This window comes from Lates calcarifer, linkage group LG4 (genome assembly GCF_001640805.2).
Source record: "Lates calcarifer isolate ASB-BC8 linkage group LG4, TLL_Latcal_v3, whole genome shotgun sequence".
Classification (NCBI taxonomy): Eukaryota; Metazoa; Chordata; class Actinopteri; family Centropomidae; genus Lates; species Lates calcarifer.
In genome coordinates this window covers 5798684-5820496 of record NC_066836.1, presented here as the reverse complement: position 1 = coordinate 5820496, position 21813 = coordinate 5798684, and the positions used below count along the sequence as shown (strand labels likewise).

The following is a 21813-nucleotide window of genomic DNA, read 5'->3' as shown; positions in this document are numbered from 1 at the left end:
ACAAGTGAAAAATAAGGCTGCTTTTTTTCTCCAGCAACCAAAGCTCCTTAGATGACTATTTTTAGCCTTATCTCAGCAAACAGCTGGATATAAGATCTTGCCACAAACTCTCATTAGCAATAAAAACCAATCTCTGTCTGAAGCTGCTGTCCAGCGGGGGAGTCGTGTGCTCACAAACCTCCCAGCTCTTCTGCTGGTCACTGCTGAATGTACGAGGTGAGAGAGGAGAGAGCTGCACCGTTTGTGTGGTGGATTAATTTCATGCTAATGCTAACATGTTGTATTTAAGAGCCTCAGCTGTATGTGGCTTTGTTAATGTATTCTATCCATGCTCGCTGGAAGCAGGCAAGAGGCTTAGCGGAGCCAGGCGGTGCTCAGTGCTGGCAGGTCTGGCTGTGAGAGACGGGGATTTGGTGAAGAGGAACCTCTCAGATAAAGAACCTCGCACAAGACTTCCTGGTTCATGTGGGAAGCTGTAGGAAATGTGTAAGAGGCAGCTAGTATGAGGTCCACAGGCTTCTTCTGATGACTGACACAGTAAGCTCTCTAGATCAACCCGGATCTTAATATTTTTCCACAAGAAACCATCAAACCATTAGAGGATACTCATGCTCTTTGCTCTGCTTTTCACCAAATTTAACTCTATGATGTTTTGGTTCCAATGTTGGACAGAAATTTGCTATCTTTGTTAAATTAAATACAAAGGAAATACAAGTAATTCATGCAACTAGCACTAGCCTCTTTTGCTGTTGTTCCCAGACACCAAACTGCTCCCGATGATGGTCGTAAAGTGAAAGGTCTCCTTATTTTTATATGTATTAAAGTCAACCTCCAGGTAAACATAGGTTTTAATACACTTGAAAATATTTGAAAATAATCTCCCACTCACTTAAGTTGAAGCCCACAAATCAAGTATGGATTTCCTGCTCCGACAAACATGTAGTTTAAAGGCAGATGTGCTCAGTAAGCCAATAGAAACTGGTATTAGCATGTTTTATAATCATATTTAGTGCAACATTACACTGCAGTACAGACTGCAGCATTGCTCTCACAGATTGATTACAGTTTGGGATCAATATCTATGCATTATCCACATCAGAAAGACTACACCACATCCTTTTTTTGGTGCTGTGTGAGAGGAAAATTTTGTTGAACAGAAGACTAATGTGATTGTACCTTAACAGAAAAGCAGAGCTAAGTATTAAACCTCTTACTTTCTTAGTGCTGATCAAAATGTGTCCATACTTCCAGGCATCAATAACGTTTACATGCTGAAAGCTGGCTTCAAATGCTCATATTTAATGTCTTGGCAATGAGAAGTTTGATCATAAACTGCTGCTAAGAAGATGGTTTGTACTCATTGGAAGCCTCCTCACTCTCACTTTTGTTTGTATTTGTTAAAGTAAGGTATCTAAAAAAGGTTTGGCATCGATCGTGAACCTCTCATGGCAGGACTAGTATCAAAAGATTTCACACCTTACCCAGCCCTACATGGAGATGAGGTGGGAACTTGGAGGCAGAGATAGAACTAACCAAAAAAACTACCTACAATCCTGCTGGTCAATGTACAGAACTACCTGCTAATGAAAACCATGTGATTTGATTGAAAGCTCCAGAAGAGCTTCCAAAATGGACCTTGAGGTTTGATGTGTGTATCAAATTAATTTCCTGGGGGAAATAAAACTGTACATCAACACTTCAGAGAAACATAAAAATACATAATCAAATTATCCCCTGTTACTGTTACTACAGTATACAGTGTTAAACTCAGTCGTCCAAACTCACATCGGTACTCTGCGCCCAGCCGCAGCATGAGGCGGATGGGGAAGACCTTGGCCCAGGGCGTCTCCCACTTCTGGATCAGGATGCCAAAAAGGTAAGGCGGGTTTGGCAGCAGGAGGTCCTGCAGCGACTGGAAGGAGGGGCTGATGTAGAGGAAGCCGCCATGCTCCTTACTGCCCAGGAAGCTCTGCGTGAAGAAGGAGTGACTCAGGTGGCTCAGCACGTTGCCTTGATGAGGAAGAAGAGGAGAGAGGTTAGTCATTCAGAGCATATGAAGAGGAAGAAGAGGGGGCGTTTGGTGAAATGGGAGAGGGGAGGCACAGTTGGGTAGTGGGAGAGAGGATGGGGAGAAGGCTGAAAAGGCTGAAAAAAAAAAAAAAACACAAATAAGAAGCAATGGAGGAAAAAATAGAGAGAAAGAGAGGTTTCATCCTCTGAAACGAGAGCTAGATATGAAAGGCAGAGGCTCTGCATGTATTCATGGGATTACTGTGGAGCCTTGCTTCATCTGTATTAAGTTCTACAACAGTGAATAAAAACTTGCCTGCTTGCCCTAAAACCTCATATTACCCAGAAAGGGTTCATGTTACTAATTATCCATCGGAGGGATCACTGCCTATAGATGGCACGTAACACAATAACTGTAATGACAAGACAAAGCTCAGCGGCTGGGACTTGCTAAAGCCAGCACTTCTTCTCCAGTCCTGACTGACGGCGACTTAATCAGGAACGACACACACAATATGGCTCCTTTCCACCGGCCTGAAACTGCTCCAGTGTGAATATGAAAAAGGAAACAGCCTGAGGGAAGCAAGTCGTCAAAGTCACCCGATATTAGCCATATTTTGCTCCGCAGCATACGGAGTTAAAAACGCAAGGCAAGCGGTGGTGAGGTGTCACGCCTGGAGGGAGGCAACCTGACAGCAGGACGCTAATGTTTGAACCATTTTTCATGAAAAAGGCCGAGACACAATTCAGCAGCGGTGGACAGTAACCTGGTTTCTAAATAGAGGACAACTGGGTGCACCTGCTGTCTCTATGGTACAAGAAGTAGAGCTGGAACATTTTCCCCTTGCATTATACTGCATTATGTCCGGGTTAGCTCATTTTAAACTGGACAGTGCCTGACGGAGACAATGAGCTGCCCACGGTGGAGGTGGGCTAGTTTCACAGTGAGCCTCCTGGTGGAGCTGCTGGTTGTGTTCTTACCACTGAGGGCCTCCTGGTAGAGCTGCACAAAGTGGGTGAAGATGTCTTTAGGGATGGTCTTCTCGTCGGGGAGACACTGGAGCAGAATGACCACCTCGGCCTGGCCGACAGCATGCATGCCTTTAGTCGTCACATACCAGCACTTCCTGTTTACATCTGTAGGTTGAGAGAAGAGCAGAGATTTGGAGTGATTATACATGATGTATTTGTATGGATTTGATGATAGTATGATGTTGCTTAAGCTCCTGGACTCCTGCATCAATGCTGTCTTTACATCAACGACTATGACGGAAAGAAGTCTTGGTTTAAACGGTGCAGATAGTGTGACCTGTCAAACAAACTTAACTCAAACAAAAACTAAAATTGAAAAAAAAGTGTGAATGTCAATTCTGATGTTATTCATAAAAAGTGACAGAAGCACAAGATTAAATACAGAGAGGGAGATGGTTAAATGCATTAAATGACTCTAATTTATAATGCAAATATCATCTCCTTTGCTCAAAGAGCAAAAATTATTTTAATAAAATACAAAACACTAAATTAGCCAGTCTGTCTTCTCATGTCAGATCAGTCTTTGAAAGTTATTTTCTTCCCCTCATACACCTACAGCAATAATTAAACCAGCTGTCTCCATTTTCAATTTTCAAGTAATATCTAAAGTGTGAGGAATTAATATGAGTCCCAATTTAGCATCTTGTCACTCTGTGCTTGTGCAATGTTGACGATCATACAATAGGCAGCAGAACTCTGTAATAAATGAAAAATTAAAACAGTAAAAGAACATCTTTCCCACCCAGACTGGTTATTAATTAAGTACCTTAAGGCTTCAACAAATATATCACCGATACAACCTGTGAGGAAACAGGAAACACTCTTCTTTCATGTGATTAAACATTTCAATTCACCACAGTCTTGATGTCAAACAGCCATCACTTCAACAGCCTGATGACACCAGCGACGTTGAGTAAAACTATTTGAATGTGTTCTCAAAGCCCCAAGATTAGTGTCTTAAATGGCAGAAAGGCAGCAGCTGAGTAACTCACAGTTGACAAGCTTGACCATGGCAAGCAGGTTCGCATTGAGCACGAAGACCAGGGGGTCTGGACCTCCCTCCTCCAGCTGCTGCATGAGAACGATCTCAGACGGCCTCTCCTCCACTGCGTAGTCTGCAGGTGTGTTAGGGTGAGGGTAGAAGACGGAGAGAAGGGTTGAGGAAGGGTGGTTAAGTTAGATAAGCAGACAGGAGGAACGGAGGATGAGAATGGGTGGAGACGTCAGAGTGAGAACAGAGGGGGGTGAAGATGGAGAAGCAGTTAGAAGTGAGGTAGAAGAGGGGAATGATGATCAGACCAAGTTAACAACAGCTAGAGAGAGAGATCCCCAAAATGATTCAAGACATCATCACAGCATTCCCACAAACAAACCCTCCCCCTTTCTCTTGTTGGCAATGAGTGATCATAACATGAGCCGTGATATAAAGCACATGAGAGACACATTTCACGAGCACAGACACAGCAGCTGACGGAGCAATGACGGAGGCAGCACAATGGTGAGGATGAGGGCAAGCACCTGTGATGTGGCCTCCCGTACCTCCTTTGACTCCGGTGGAGATGAGGATGGGAGGGAGCCCGTCCTCTGGAATCAGACTGAGGGAGCTGCCCACGGGGCTGCCCACCGGGGCAACAGGGGTATGGGCTGCCTGAGGGTGGAGAGGAGGGGTTGGGGGAGGTGGTGCAGGGTTAGATGTACTGTCGGTTATAACACACAGTGAGATGTAATCGTACAGCGGCAGAGTTCAAGAGCATGTTTTTGTGGCTGTGATTACAGGTGCCACAGGCATAATAAGTACAAGGTGAAGCCAAATCTGCCATCAGCACCGATAACCACAGTCAAATGGCTACTTCTGGGCACTTTATGGAACAGATACCATCCACACATCCACTGTCTCAATTGATTTCTTCCAAATAATGTTCATATTTAAAGGATAAAAAAAGAGAAAACAGAAGCTGCCATTGTCCAGCTTCTTAATTACCCCCATTACCACACTCTGTGAGTTAAAGAGCAAGTCTGTTGCATTAGCTCTGCCCACCCTCTCTGACGGAAAGGTAACTTACTTATGATCCAACTCTGGAGCATCTTTTCGCATGTGGTTCACTCTCACTGCTCTCATCAACCTCTTTTCCAACAGAATCAGGCAACTGTTTTCACAAAAAGAGCTCTAATAAACCTACTACCTGTCCAGCACCAAACTGGTGAACAGAGTGGAGCATTTAGCAGTTTAGGAGCCAAGTGCAGTATTTCCCTCAGGAGTTAGTGGAGAAAGTGAAAGAAAGCAGTGGGCACACGGTGATGACTTCTTCAGTTAAACCTTTAGTGTTTTGTAAGTTTCATACAACCACAAGGTTGTGATTCAAGCTTTCTGTTATAAATTTGTCATCCCCAAGACCAAAATAAGATTATTGAAGTGATTTGATTTAAGTAACTTCCTCAGATTTGATAAAGCTCCTCCACAGCCACAGAAAACATCATACAGCTGTTTTCACAAGCTAAGTAGACCTCGCTGTGACTGGTAGACTGCCTTTGACATGCACAATTAATTAATTAAAACTGTCCTGAACTGAATGTTCTGTACCCTTTGCCTTTAAATCACTTTATTCAATACATTAAAAAGGTGCTAAATCATGAAAAACCTCACATAATGTTACGTGAGGGTCTGATTTTATCCTCAAGTTGTGTCTGCACAGCATCAGTGGGGCCATCTGAGACGAAACCATTTAGAAGCTTCAACAATCACTCTGTTCAAAGGGCCATGAATCATCCTGACAGTTGGCATTCAAGTCCAGTGAGTGTGGGGCACAACCACAGAAACAACCAAACACAACATGCTGTTCTCTTAAATGCTGTGAGGCCAAACTTTAACTTATTGATCACTTCTGTTGGCTTACAGTGAGCCTCATACAGTACATTCCAGCTTTGAGCATTTCAGTCTGCTGGGATTTATAATTCTGATTATGCAGAGGAAGAATGTTACTTTTGAACTCTGTTTACAGCCTGTTTATTAGAGTCCATGGCCCAGCCAGTAAACCACCAAGAATCCAGCAGAAAGAGCTCTTTGTGGCCTCCTTCTGCTAATATGACCCTACACGCTAACCTAATAGCATTAGCCGTGGGTGAATGTTTTTCGTTCCAAGCCTACCTCTGAGGATTCAGAAGTGGAGGATTTGTTTGAGCACGTGGAGATGGCCAATGACTGGGAGGGAGCTGGACTGGAGGTCGGAGGTTTGGGGGACTCTGTTGTGTCTCCGTTAGGTAGGACCCCGTCAGCGAACCACACCCTTCTCTGCTCACGTGAGAGGGACCCTAAACACAGGAGACACAAATAAACATTTTACCTGAATTTCTCATCCACACTCACACAGGCACAGTGTAAAAACACAGGTTTACAAATGAAAACTGTAAACCTCTGGTACTACTTTACAGAAGCGAGGACAGGATGTCTCTGCAAAAGGTGAAATATAATGTGCTAAGAGTATTTTTATGCTTGGTAAAGGTCGTACCCTCATTGCCAGGCTGTTTCAGGACTCCCACAGGCACCATGACGGTGGGAGGAGGGGAGCTGAGTACCCCAGACGCCTGAGCCTGCTGCAGAGGGGGGATGGTGGAGCAGTACTCTGCTGGGTTGTTGGGGTTCGGGCTCTGGTTGCTTCCAGGGGCTGGCGTCTCCCATGATTGAGCTGGCAGACAGAAAATATCATTTCTATAAGTTAGGAAAAATATGTCTAAAACTATACATTAAAAACTATCTTGTAAATAATGCATCAAATTCTATGTGTAAACAGGTGCTGGATGTCTATGATATAGGGAAATAAAAACTTAAAATGCCAGTTCTACACAGAAATATATTGGTAGATAAAGTATTACTCAACCAAAACAGACACAGACATTATTAATAGTATTACTATATACTGTTTTTAAGATTGAGGGACTTTAGTTATAGCAGACATTTTGGCTTGTCATAGTTGAACAATCTCAGGTGGAACTGATTTCACTAACGAGGGCTCTGTTCAAGTTAGCAGCCCAGTAAGCAGTTGTGTAAGTCAAATGCATTAGTAATTAATGTTATTACATACACCTGTGCTTTTCCTGGTATGACATGTCAAACTGTCTGCTATGTAACAGGTCTGTTTCAGTATTATTTTTAAGTAAAAGGAGCAAAAAACAAAGTATTACCTTATTATCCTAAACTTTTTTGGATTAATTAACCTTTGCTTTCTCCTCCTTAAATTTTCCTCAGTTGTATTTATACATACAAAGGGCAAATATAAAATGTGACGTATGAGCTGGAAAGAACTAACTTGCTACTTTCTCACCACTCGTCAGAGCAGAATGACAGGTGACACAGACACGGGCCTCCTTCCTGTCCATGTAGGTGAGCCGGCACTTCAGGCTGCAACATGTCGCACAGAACACCTTAAAAATAACAAGCAGACACACAGAAACATATGATTTAAACATATAAAAATGAGCACACTGGGCAAAGCTACGTGACATTTTCTCCAAATTATTTCACATTCACTGTAAAGATTTTAAAAGAAGAAGAACGGAGAAGAAGTCCTGATTGAGTGTGCAGCAAATGTACCATTTTATGGATATTGATTTCCTGTTCTTAGCCGGTGCTTCAACAAGGTGCATCTGTGTACAGGGTACTTCACTTTCAATGGATTAGCACCTCATTACACATCATTATCCACCAACATGTATTTAGTAAATGATTAGACTGAGGGTGGAGGATCCTTTTAATTTCAGGGCCTCACAGCACCATCCTAGGCTGGTTTGTGGCTCTACCAGTCTGGTGGTGGACACACTGAGGATCCCGCTGCGTTTATTTATTTATTTTTTTTTGCGGCCCCAGTGCTGGTGTCAGTATTACTGCAGTGCCAGCTCTTCCCTGCTCAAGTGGCAATGTGTGTGTGTGTGTGTGTGTGTGTGTGTGTGTGTGTGTGTTTGTTTACCACCATGGGAAATTAAGTAGCAGTCCGGCGATTTTCCAGTGCAGTGTCAGCGACCACATCTTCACTTTAAAGCACTATGCGAACGCCCTGCTGCATGTGTGTGTGGGTGGGTGGCCATGATGCTAGAAAACTACCTGCACACACCCGCTGAGTGTATCTGCAAAGAAAGGCCTAAAAAGGAACTCATCTATCAAAGCGCTGCATTTAATTTACCTTCTTACTCAAGAGAGTCCAACAAAGCTCCTGTAAGTCAATGATGGAATATTACTCTGTGAAATTTGAATGTCTATTTCCTATATTGTTTTTCTCCTTGTTCTCATAAATTGGTTCTCATAAATAAAAACTAACTCACTCTGAAGAAACCCAGCATGAAGACATCAGCTGAATCTTTAAATTATAAATATATTGTGCAGAAATGTAAAGGGAATACAACTGTATTATCCAACATACTCATAAACTGCAATAGGTTACCCACTGTGTGATACTAGGAGCATCTTCTCTGCTGAAATGTTGCAATGAAAGTTCTTTGTTTATCCACTTTTCCCTCAACTTGTCCTGACATCAGTTGGCATCACTGGCCCCACAAGAGGGGTAAGCAGGTGTAGACAGTAATAGTAATAACAGCAAGCAAATACATGCATCTTCTGGTCTATTTGTTTGAACAGGCTACTGCAGGGGCAGAAATTGCAAACCTGGCTTTTTCTCAAGCGTTTTTCCCTCATAGGCACAAAATGGAGTTTCTTTTATTCTGAAGGGCTGTAAACTAACCTTGCTAATGTTTTAGATTGTAGATTTTAAAAACTTTTTTTATCGTGTTTTTAAATGTCTTTGCCTCCCATAAGGTACAAAAGTGCTGCACAAATAGATTTGCTGCTGGAAATTTCAGTGACACCATATTGTCTGTTTTTGGTTACTAATTATGAGATTAATAAACAACAAATGTAGCCCAGAAATGTCAGGTACTTTGCTGTGACCTCTGTTTTTTAGTGTGTTACAGTGTTTTTGGTTTGGATTTTCCCTTTAAAGCAGCTCTAGCACTCCTCTAACCTTGCCACAGGCCCTGCAGTGGTGCCTCCTCTTGGTGAAGGTGAACTTGACATCACATTTCATGCAGACGGGAGCCTGGGAGTCGGGCACCCACACAGGGGCGACCTCTCCCAGGGCACTGGCAGGCTTCTTGCACAGAGCGCCCTGTTGGCCTGCCTGGAGGTCATTGTCTGGGCTCTCCGAAGGCATCAGGGAAGGAGAGGGGACAACGCCATCTCCGTTCACCCCGACTGTGGTCTGATCAGTCCCACTGAGCGTGGTTTCAGAAGGCGTGCCTCTCCGACACTGGTTCTCAAGGTTCTTGTTCTTGCTGACGGAGGATGGGCCAAGCTGATTTTGGACCTGGCCCGACAGCGGCTGTGGAATCTGGAGTTTGAGGCTGACCGGCTGCTTCGGTCGCGCCCCTCCGTAGGGGACGCTGACCGGCTGCAGTCGATTGTTGTTGAGTTTTGGTTGGATGCTACCTGATCCCACTGCTCCTCCATCGCTGCTCTCCTGCTTGCTCTCCTCCATTTCTTTCTCCTCAGTCACAGAGTCCTCTTTGGAGGGGACAGGAGAGGGAGAAAAACCCTCCACCTCCTCCTCTTTCTCTTCTGTCTCTTTCAGCTTGGAATGACTACTCCTCTCCTGCTCTAAACCATTGGGAAGGCTCGTTATTCTGAGGAGCTGGTCCATCTGTCTCTCTGGACCACATCTCCTCTCCCGCTCCACTCCGACCCTGTCAGGAGGAGATATACCATTCACCTCTGCCTCACAACCACCCTGAACATCTCTCCCCCCGTTCAGGACACTTTCTCCCTGCTCCTGGTTTGAGTTCTCAGTCTGTCTCTCTTGACTATAGTCCTGTAAAACAGCTGTATTTGCCTCGTCTTTGACACTTTCCCCAGTCTGTGTTGTTGGTTCAACATTTGGATGAATCTTCTCAGATGGAGCTTCCTCCTGTCCTGATCCAAGCTCAAAGGTAAAATGAGTGTGGCTGACAGTAGAGCTTCCTCCTCCTCCTGAGGCAGCTCTCTCCTCCTGATGAGGTTTAACCGCCTGGTCAGAAGCACCAGGCTGGTTGTCTGATGGAGAACTTATCTCCTTGCCAAGCCCATCGTGCTGTGGGCTTGCGGGGCAGCCATTCTCCACGGCACTACATGCCGTCACGGGGGGCGGCGAGAGGTCGTCGGTCCCCACCAGTTTGCCGATGTTGGGCTGGGGGAGCGGTGGGCTGTGGACGTCTGCTGGCCTCTCCTCTGCCCAGGACTGAAGTTCAGGACCGGGATGTCTTTTGGGGTCGGCCCCCGGGGAGGTGCTGGAGGAAGAGTCTGGGAGGGTCTTGAAGGGCAGCGGACTCTCCCGGGGGCTGAGGTCTGCGTGGGCCAGGGCGGGGTTCAGAGAGAGCAGGTGGGCGGGTGGGGCCAGGATCTGGGTCCACTTGGCATCTGAGAGAATAGGAGTGTCTGTCTCATCTGGCAGAAACAGGCGAGGAAAACAAAGAATTAGATGGACCCCACTTTCCCTAACTGTCGTAAAATCAATTTACCCAGTTATAGTGGCAATTAAAAGATTGCAGATATATTTTTTTGATTAATTGTTTATTAAAATACAGCAGTATTTTTTTCTTTCAGTCGAGTAAATCAATCAATCCACTAACTGTTTCAAAATGGTTTTGCTGCACTTTTCATGTGATCTAGATCTTGAGTGCAAAATTTTTTTATACTAATTTTCTGGATAGCTTGCAGATTTCTGATCACGATTAAGAAATGAAAACAGAAAACAGGAAGTGGCTAAAAAGATCATGATCCTGCAACAGCAAGACAGGAAGCCTCAAATGAACTGCCACTGAGAAGTGATACAAAGATACATGCTCCCAGGTGATCAAAGAGAGCTAAAAATGGCAGGAACAAACCAGGAGACAAATTGAGAAATGAGGTTGGCATGGAGTGGGAAATTAGCGCATGGATGGATTGGGAAATTCTGAGAAAGTGGGCCAAACAGCTCGTTCGCCCCTGGGAGCCATCAGTCAGAGCTGACACGTGACTGCTGCGTAATACAAGTGGAAATTCTTCTTATATTTATTCTTAACGACTTTCTCACACAGCTACTGTATATGTACTCTCCTCCCTCCACTGGAATTCATGCTAAGCTGTTTTAGTATGTGTGGTTCAAACACACACAGAGTTAATCTGCCAAGCTGGATCTCTGGCAAAGGATACACAGATAATCACTCAGCCAAAATACAAACTGAGCTCACAGTACTATCAAAATACATTCAGAGTGTGAGTGTGTGTGTGTGTTTCAGCAGAAGCAGCATTTTTCTGGGGTCATCTACGATAAATGCAGAAGAAAAAAAAAAAAAGATCTTTCTTCTATAATAATGTAATCGTTTCTACTGGAGAGCTGGGAGTCTGCCGATACACAGCTCACTAATGCAGTGTTTGCTTTACAATTACCATAAATAAACTCTGTGGAACCACAGTTTCAAAAAGGCCCTAATACAATTTCTTTACCTTATTGTGAGCATTAAGTGTGGAACAAAAAGACAATGCTTTTGCCTTGCACCAATTACACAGATTCACACAAACCCAAGGGGATATGGAAAATACAATTAGTTCTATTCCCTCTCTGCACTCCCTCAGTCTCATTGGGCGGTGGTTGATTGTCTGACACCTTGATGGTTCAGTTACGTAACAACATCCTAACCACAACTCCTCCCGTCAATCCGTCTTCTCTCAAGCACAATGACTCACCGTTCCTCCCTGTCTCATCCCCACTTTTTACTGAAGCTAACGCAGTGGCTCACCTTCGTTCTGCTCGAACTCGTCCAGCACCTTGTCCAGGTTGAAGGCCTCGGCCTGGAAGTAATTCTCCATGGGTCAGGAAGCTCCACCCTGCCGACGGCCGTGTGAACCTAGAGGCGAGGAAGAGCGTGTCTTCAATACCAAACATGCTGGCATTTCCATACTGTATGCAGATGTCCCAAACGGCCTGAATCGTATCTCCTTTTTCATATCTTTGTCCTGTACTCACTTTAATATAATTTGTTTAAGTAGAAATAACCCCTCTAACTCTCTTTCACTCTTACTTCTCATTTCCCTCCTGAGCAGTCCTCTCTTTTTGTGATCACTCTGGGGTCACAGGGATAATAAAAAGGGAAGTGCAGGTATGGTCAGAAAGTCTTTTATGATTAGAAAGGGTCCTGACTGAATTAACTGATCTGAAAACTGAAGACAAAAACATCAAATCTTCACAGTGGAAACCAGAAAATGTTTGCCTTTTTTTTTAAACTAACTAACTGATTATCAGAGTAGATTAATATTCTATCAATTAATCATTTCAGCTCTAGATGACACATCCTCTGCTGATGGTGCACAGGTAAATAGCTGAAGTTTAGCCATCTTTTCATAGCACTGTAGTTACTTTCTTCCCAAATTTCTCATGCCATGTTCTCATTTCATTTGATTAAAAATAAAGTTATTAAAGGACTACACTGTTTACCTCAGTAGATCCAGCAACTAAAACCTGTCCTGCCACAACTCTTTAGTTAGTTTGAATGATATAATTATGGTAAACAATAAAATGCAAATATTTGCTCCTACACTGACAGCCGTTGACATATCTTAAAGTGAAGCTACTGAAGATAGTTGAAAAAGTAAAATGATATGCAAAATCATGTCAAGTAAATATATAACTCATTGTTACACTCTATACTTGTGTGTAAAGCCAAGTTTCCCAGGCCTGCCTGCTCTGTGCTGTAGTTTATCAACATATTATGGTCTTTATCATGATGCATTGTTTTATAACTCCACTGGAAACGGTCTACATTCTTTCCTATACATTCCTGACGCAGGAGGAGAAAATCCTGAACAAACATTTAATCATGAAATGATGTTCCTTTCTGTGAGTCCTCACCTGCACAGAGGTCCTCCTCAGGCGTCCCAGGTGGTGTTTTTTTTTCCTCTCTCTCTCTCAGCAGGTTTCCCTCTCAGCTACAACTTCACCCAGTCTGGCAAGCGCCCAGCACCCACACCTTTAGGCGGAGAGGGGAAACACCATTCAGTAAAGAGCTGCTTCTCATCCTGTGCTACTGCGAGGTGGTACAATGAGTACAGACACAGTAAAAACAACAGTAAATTCCCTACACACCTACAGTATATGAACTTTAAATTACAGAAAAGTAAAGCCAGCTAACAGCTTGTTCTGAACATGATATTTCACTTCTTGTGAGTGAAAAGTATCAGCAAACAGATGATTTCGGTTACGAAGGATGTTCCTTTACTGTAAATCCCACTTTGGTTTAGGTTGAGACTGGTCATTTTTGAATAAAAATACTGCCTATAAATAACAAAGCCTCACAATTCATCTATGAGAGACGTGAAATATCTTGAACACCAGACACACTCACCAAATGAAGGAAAACACCCCAAATTTAAAGAAAATCTTGGTATTTTCAGGTAGAGCTCAACAGTATTAGTGAAAAAGTCAAATAACTAGTCTATAAACAGAAAAACTAATTGGTACCAATTTTGATTGAAAAAAAATTAATCTCCTGCGCAATGTTTGAAGTAAACTGAGTATCTTTGACTTTTGAACTGTTGGTCTGAAAAAACAAAACATCTTCAGGACATCACCTTGCATTTTTCACATTTATCTGACTTTTACAGACCAAACAATTGATAGATCAATCATTTAATCAACAACATAATTTGGACATTAATCGATAAAGAAAACAGTCTCCACTTGCAGCCCTACCATGAACTGTTTCAGACATTTTTTCAAGTAGAAATGCCAAACATTTACTGGTTGCCACTTCAAAAATGTGAGAATTTGGTGCTTATTCTTTGTTATATAACAGTAAACTGAACATTTTAGTTTTCATCTGCAATTTGAAGATTTCACCTTGAGCTCTGAAGAAATTTTTGTTCACCTTTTCCTGTAGTTAAATAGCCAAAACACTGAAGTAGTGATAAAAAATAATCAGTAGCTACAGACTCATTTCCAAGAATATGACACTGAGTTGTGTTGAAATAAAAAAAAAGAATCACGATCAGACGGCTCAAAGTTAATGTCTCCACCCATCACGCTGACGATGAATCAGAGCAAAATCTTGTCTGGGACATAGTTCACGAACAACACCCTGCTTCAATTGATAATACAGTACTGCATCTACCTTACCATGCACTCAGCTGAGTGTGTGTTGCACATTATCATACACAGTGAGCCATTACCCATCCGAGCCCGACAAGGCAATCAGAGTCATGAATGGAAAGCAGCTGAAGCCTGAATCACTGCACAGTAAACCTGCCCGGTCTGTCCTTGCTGATGAGGAGACCTTGGGCGTGAGGATGTGATGTGATGTCGTGAGGCGGAAGTGTATGTGCGAATGTGGGGCTGCAAATGAGTAACAGCCAGGCTGAACTTCAGGGTCATTCTCATAAGGACAAGAGCGACCAGAGATTACACCAGAGACCAAATATTCCGCAGAGCGAAGGCCTCTGAGAAAAAGGAGCAGAGTCAACACATTTTCCGCTTAGTTTAAGATGCAAGCACGGGCACGGTGTCAGCACAAAGCAGCGAGGGCACAGGACAGGAGGCTACACGTGTAATGCGTATCGTGGAGTACTGTGGGGTCAAACGGTTTCAGTCGCACCAGAAACGAGGCTAAAGGAGAATCAGGGCCAAATTTCTACAGACTACACACAACAGGCTTCTTTAAGAAAATCTACACTATTAATAATCCACTAGTGAATGAAACAAAGCAACAGCGCTTTAATTAGGACACTTTACAACCCTTTAGGCGAGCACAGTCCAGATGGAGCACAGTGACTCAGTTAAGGCTCAAAACACGCCAAGTGACGTCACTGCTCAGTCAAATACAGGAATGAACTTCATTTACTTGCTAATATAAATATAAACTTTGACATTTATAATGAAACCTTTGTATGCATGTGGGAAACTCCAACTCAAGAGTCAGCTACAATCTCTAATAATCTCATTTTTACAATTCATTATTCAGTCACTCAACTTCTAGTGGTAATTCCATTCAAATTTTTTGAATTAAAAAGTTAATAAAGTAACCAAAGTCACCAATAAAGTGACCAAAATGATTTTGTACTTGTGGGTACTTGCTGCTTTTAACACTGCTGTGTTGCTCAAGTTGGATTCTAGCATGTATTATTTGAAATTTAGTGGTAGAATGGTTCCAGAATTATGTCACAGAGTATAGCTGCAATGATTAGTCGATTAATCAATTGATCGACAATCAATCAGCAACCATTTTGTCAATCAAGCTGTCATTTTTAAAGCAAAAATACCACTGATAAAACAAAACAAGCTGTCTGAAGACATATCTTTGGGAAAGACTTTTTTACCATTTAATTTTCTGATATCATATAGATTTCTAGATACAATAGATAAACAATAACAAAAATAATCTTTAGCTGCAGCCCTAGTACAGATACCAAAACAATAATGTTGATACCTCTGAAAACTACAGATGTCTTACTTAAATGTTAAATGCTGTCTGAAGTCACAAGCAGACATACAAGACCTGTGGCTACATTAAAAATGGCTCAATAAAATAATTTTATTTTAGCCGAAAAGTCAGTCCTGATGATATGCATTTTGATTTTATTAACTGTACTTTTAGTATTTTTAGAAAAATAAACACCAACTCCAAGCTTGAGACCAGTGTTGTTAATGTGATGACAAAGGAACAGTAGGATGAAGTGTTGTCCCACTGAAACTGCCTCAACCAGGATGGAGCAAAAACAACCAGGCATTTTTAAATCCAGTTTAAGCAGAATAAATAACCCTCACCTGAACCGACCACTGAATGGGAGCAACATCTCAGCACTGACGTTTGACCTCGTCCAACTTCTGCATCTTTTACTTGAGCAGAGAGGGTTCACCCTTACACTGAACAAAAGACTTCTTACATCGTTTCGCACCATGAGTCAGAAAACCTCCAGTGGACCGCGAGACAGTGCACTCATGAACACACACAAATACATGTGAACAAACACACAGACACACCTCCATGAGGACAGGGGCCCGTCCCTGATTAAGATTTAATTACCCTGCAGAGGCGCTGAATAATGCATCTTTAGTCAAAGTGCGTGAAGGAGTTGTATTTTTAGATGCGTAAACTTAGGAAGATGCTTTAAAAGGAGACATATGTGCATGAGAGAGAGTGTCAGTCAGAGCCTGTATCACTGGAGGAAAACAGTTTCTTCAGCTACACAACGTACCAACACTCATTAGCTAATGATAAATCGAAAACTATCAGAAGGGCGAGTAACTACATGTAATGATGACTTCAGCGAAACAAGAAAATCAAGACTATGCACTCCAACCACAACAAAGATGCACCAGACACAACAGACAATTATTTTCTTATTCAAATCAATCTATAAACTATTTTACAGACTACAGACAGATGTCCATCACAACATATCACCGCCCAGAGAGAGGTCTTAAATCTGCCCCTTTATTTGACAGCTAAAGGATAACTCTGTCTATTTTCACATGGTTTTGGATGTAAATCCAAATCCAGCAATTTCCACGTGCTGCTTGGTAAAATTGCTGTTTTTAATCAATGGAGTCTGGTAGTGATATGAAACAATGTTTCTGGTTAAACAGAAAGGATCTTACATTATCCTGTCTATAATGTTGTTCAAAATGCAAAAGATGCACAAAACTGTTTTGTCAATTACTTTTCTGTTTTTTAATTAATCAATTAATTTCAGCTATAACCACACTCATTGCACAGCAACAAATACATATGAAACGTGACCTTCCTCATTTCCAGCATTTGTATGTGTTGATATAATAACCAAAGCACACAGAGTATATATATAGAGAGATATAAAAAGTATAAAACACAATGTTGAATAAAACATGACTGAAAACAAGACCAGAGACTCTAGTCTATTTTTAAATAACTGAAGTTGAACCCCCATCCACTGACTCCAGCCTCCAGTGTAAAGCCAGACATGCTAATAATGAAATGGCCTAACAGACTACTAACACAATAAACTATGCCTGACTGGACATCCTGGCATGGCAGCATAATTAAATAAGACAAGCGCACAAACAGTGAGGAAGCTGTGGACATACTAGAATGCTAAAAGAGTTCGTTAAGTCCTTGCTGTCAGAACGAGCCTCTGCTTCCTGTTGTTGTTTCCTGTGAGGGAGCTGCACTCACTTCCTCGCCAATCAGCTGGAAATCCCTCGCAGTCATTAGTGTAGTTTGACATTTATCTTTTAGGTTATGTAATATATATACATTTACTGAATTTTGCATCTGGTTTATTTGAATAATACTCCCCAATTTTAGGATGTTTCCTTTCAAGAGTCTTTTTCTGGTTCCTTGTTTCTTGTGATTTCTTATCAATACTTTCCTGCATGAAGATGGTGTTGATCTATCAGGTCCTTTTCACAGTATACAGCAGGAAAACGACAGATATAATGTCCTTAATAAGGGCAGAGCAGCATCTAAGTGCACTGGAGCAGCAACAATCAGTTGATTAATTTATTAGTAAAATGACAGAAAATAAACTGGCAACTATTTTAATCATGAAATCTTAATTTTTGTGCTAAAATACCAAATGTTAAGTTCTTCTTTGCTACACATGATAGTTAACTCTCTTCTTAGGGTTTTAGACATCACCTGTACTGTAATGGGCATTTTCCACTACAGAAAGAATATACAAAATTAGTCAACTAAACTATTAAACACTGCTATGCTTGCTAGATGGCATCAGAAATACACATTGGTTACACAAAGAATTCATATTTCATTAATGTACAGTGCTGGTTAGCTGTTGCTTCGAAGATATTATGCAGCCACTAGCAGACGACATCTAGTAAAACCAGCATGGTTTGGCAGTGTTTTGATCTAGAAAATGAAGCTAAGGTTGTACGTAGGCTGTGTCAAAATAAACTGGCATATAACCACTTCACCGGAGCATCGCTTAACCACATCCAGAACAGACGTGGACATTCACCTGCGAGGAGAGAAGGCTGCTCGAGTGTTTTCTTGGGAAATGAGTCATTAGGAGCATCCCTAAAACTGAATTAATTAATTTAATTCATCTATTGAGAACATAATCAGGAGATCAATCATTAATGAAAATAATCCATCAGTTGTTGTGCACTATTTCCAGGATTCTGGTCGTGTAAATGCTGCCTCAATGGTCTGGGCCCACTTGAATATCAGTTACCTGTCATTAATGTTATTTATTTCATCTATGCTGTTTTCCCTTTTTTTTCCCATGACAAGTCAAAATCTGAAGCCGTGTAAGAGTAAAATTTTGGTCTTTAACGCATCTAAATTCTGAGAACGACATCAGATTTCTTCCTCAAATTAAGAATAAATGTCCTGCATAAATGTTCCTAAGTGCTCAGACCTGAACTCAGCTCCTGAAGTATTTAAGAGAGCTCAAGAGGAGTCACCAGCTGATGGCTGCATTATGCAGAAACAGAGACCACACACACACACACAAATGAGACTAGAGCAAACAAGCGGACGTCACAAAATTGAGAATTAGGGCTGCAACTAATGATTATTTTCATTATTGATTTATCTGCTGCTTTTTGATTGAAAGATTAATTGTTTCTGGTCTATCACAGCTTCTCAGAGTCCAAGGTGACATCTTCAAATGACAGATGACAAATAAAAGTGGCAAACTCTCCCAATTGTGAGCCAAAAACCTGAGGAATTTCTTTACAATATTGAAAAATGACTGAAATGATTAATCGATTGGCAAAATAGTTGTTGATTAATTTTCAACAGTCGGCTAATTGACTAATCTGGGCAGCTCTACATTCTGGTCTGGTTTCAAATACTCAAATGTGAAGATTAAATAAATAAATCAATAATCAAAATAACCATTAATAACAGCCCTATTTTGGATGTTGGTTGAATAAAAAGTGGAACTTGAACGTATCACCTTGGGCTCTGAAAAACGATAAAAGCTACGCAACTTATAAACAGTTCTTTAAAGAATACCAGGCTGTGCACCAAGTTTCTGTGCTGCTCCTTTTTTTCCTGGTGCTACAAACTTCCCATTGCTGCGAGCTTGCATCCTGATAAACAGCATTTTTTTTTTTTCCCCCAGATCCATACCCAATGCGGCCGTGCTCCAGACGCCGTCTGCGCAGGGGTGAACACAGGAAACCTCAAATGATCACTTCCTCTCTTTAAGAATGGACTGACATCACTTTCTAACAACATGATCGCATGACTGAGTGACACATCATTATATAACGTCTAACGCCCTGACTGGGAGAACACTGGGAGTTGTCTTCCCTCCTCCAGTAAGTTTTTTTTTTTTTTTTGAGATTCCAAAGATTTGCTAGAGATTAAAGAAATGAAAACAAAGCTTATAAAAAGGAAAACAAGCCACAGGTTTGTATCCTCCAGAAAGGTCACACTTCCTCAGAATTTCTAAAAAGATAATTTCTTTGACAGAAGAGGTCGGAAAGGTAAATCCACAGAGATTTGAAGAAGGAAAAAGGTAAAGAGGAGAGTAGCTGTCCTTCTGTTACAAAGAGCTGCTCTGCATCACAGCAAGTGTCAAAAGCTATTATGGGCTTCCTTTCTCCCTTATGTTTTGATCTACATTTAACCAACACAAGACAGAAAAAGAGACAGACCGCCAGGCTGCCATCAGGGAGAGACTTGTAATACTCTCTGAAAGCATACAGTAACCTACATCTGGGGAGTCTCTGCACACATGAGAGCTTGTCTTTTACACAGGAGGCTGTTGGATCAGTCTACTCAATCCACCCCCCACCCCCCCACCCTCCCTTCCTCCATGAGTTTCAATACCGCTTGAAGATGGAGTGGGATATCATCTTCTCTTGCTACTGGTAAAAACCCTTATCAAATGTCCTGTTTATGTTTCAAATCCAGCCTGGACAATTCAGCCAGTCCAGACTGGAAAGATGCCAGACAGGACCAGACAAGAAAATGATGGGTGTTATGAAAGGCTTAACCTTTCCGGTAATGTGGACGTTACACTGATTTAGGGGAGGAAATACACTTTAATGTAGGAGCTGCAAGTGGAAAAATGCTAGTCTCAACTTTTCAGAATTCAAGGTGACATCTTCAAATGTCTTAATTTGTCTGACCTTAAGTCCAAATACATATACAACAAAGATAAGCAGCATTCCTGCCATTTGAGAAGCTGGAAATGTGAAGATTTTTAAGCTTTAAGGGAAAAAAGTGATAAACTAATTGATTAATCAACTAATAGTTTAATCTCTGCTTCAGTATTTTGTGATCTAGCCTTCCTTTCAGCAACAAATTCATTTGTAATTCCTCATCCATGAGGACTATCCAAGGTGGCACTGGGTATAGGGATGGGCCCCACTTCTACACATATCCACCTCCAGAGCTTGACTCAGGCTCGCAGACCCAAATGATGAACTAAATGCCAAAATAAAAAAAAGACACATGGCACCAACAAACCTCACCAAACCCAACTCTTACAAAGAGCAAGATAGATGACCATTAGCTTGGATTATGCAACCATAAGTGGCACTGTGACTGCTGCCTACAGGCCAAAACACAGCCTCAGATGGTAAATATTATTCACAGGTAGACTGGGGTAAACACACGGGAAACTGCTGTTGTTATTAAACGCAGCAGGTTAAATAAAACGAAGCAGCTACAAAAAACACCCCAGTTGAGGTTTTGTTTGCACCAGAACTTGGGATAGTTGTATTAGCCGGGGCTGCTAGCTGAATTTAACGTCCACTCCATATCCGCCAAAAAGGCCAAGAGTAAGTTTATGAAACATTTATCACCAAGTCGACTGAGGAATGTGGTGAAAATGAAAGAATTTACACAGTAAGCGACACCACTTAATGGCAGCAGGGCTGTATCGGGGGGAATGGAGTAGCTAGTGTTAGCCCCAACGGTTCAGCGGGCAGTCGTGCGCCGAGTGACGGCAGCGACTTGCTGCTCTGACGGACAGTCACACCGTCACTAACTCGGCGGTGGGCTTCGTGGCTAAACGGGCAGTTGTAACGGTCGTGCGGAATTTCGTAACGCCTCCCCCTCCTCACGTTTAACTCAAATTCACTCATATTAGTCAGTGGAAGTTATTTCTGCCAGTGCCTGTTTTAGTTACAGTTTGTAAACGCCAAGGAGAGCGTTAACGTGTTGTGTAATTGACGTAAAAATATAGTGTTACCGTAACATACACCAGCTTCTCGGTATCCCTTACCGTTTTAGCTAGCGAAACACGCCGGGAAATACAACACCCATCCAGTATGACTGAGTTAATACTCGGCCGTTTGTTAACGTTAGAGCCACAAACAGAGCTGAGTGTGTGTGTGAGGAGAGAGAGATAAAAATGTCATGAAAACAAATTCAGTCACTCACCGGAGGAATCCTCATCTTTACGTACAGTCCCGCGGAGCCCCTCCGTTAGTATCCGTCATACCTTAATCGCCTTTAGAAGCTATTTTTGAGTATCCCCGTGTGGACCCACCACTGCCTTTATGCCCGACTCCAAAACAGCACAAGTCGGAAAGTGCAGGCTGTAGTCAACCGTAGTTGTGCGACGGCGCTCAAGTATCCCTCCCCTAAGGTTTAATATTGGGAAAAATAAGGAACAACGGCAAGATAGCCACCATGTACATCTGTGACTTCCGGCGAGGTATTTCAAAATAAAACTCTTACTTTGAAAACTATAGTTTGATTAGAAATGTAAGCTAATGATCATATAGTTAAAAATTTAAACAAAAATGGGGGAGATGGGGTGTG

The 21813-nt window shown here is 42.1% G+C and overlaps 1 protein-coding gene across 4 annotated transcripts in view; it reads right to left on the bottom strand.

The window, feature by feature from the left end:
- The window catches only part of zfyve9a (zinc finger, FYVE domain containing 9a), a 31389-nt gene extending 9576 nt beyond the window's left edge, over positions 1 to 21813 (bottom strand). The window contains exons 1-11 of one of the 4 annotated variants that reach the window (XM_018678055.2): positions 21430 to 21813; positions 12948 to 13065; positions 11839 to 11946; positions 9051 to 10504; positions 7347 to 7461; positions 6549 to 6725; positions 6188 to 6351; positions 4582 to 4690; positions 4035 to 4157; positions 2992 to 3147; positions 1786 to 2010 (exon numbers count right to left, since the gene is read on the bottom strand). In XM_018678055.2, the coding sequence (XP_018533571.1) occupies positions 1786 to 2010; positions 2992 to 3147; positions 4035 to 4157; positions 4582 to 4690; positions 6188 to 6351; positions 6549 to 6725; positions 7347 to 7461; positions 9051 to 10504; positions 11839 to 11908 (2593 nt within the window). In that variant the 5' untranslated portion in view covers positions 11909 to 11946; positions 12948 to 13065; positions 21430 to 21813. Of the gene's footprint in view, positions 1 to 1785; positions 2011 to 2991; positions 3148 to 4034; positions 4158 to 4560; positions 4691 to 6187; positions 6352 to 6548; positions 6726 to 7346; positions 7462 to 9050; positions 10505 to 11838; positions 11947 to 12947; positions 13066 to 21429 lie in introns of all 4 variants that reach the window. The other 3 variants (XM_018678053.2, XM_018678057.2, XM_018678054.2) reach the window with 3 other exon arrangements.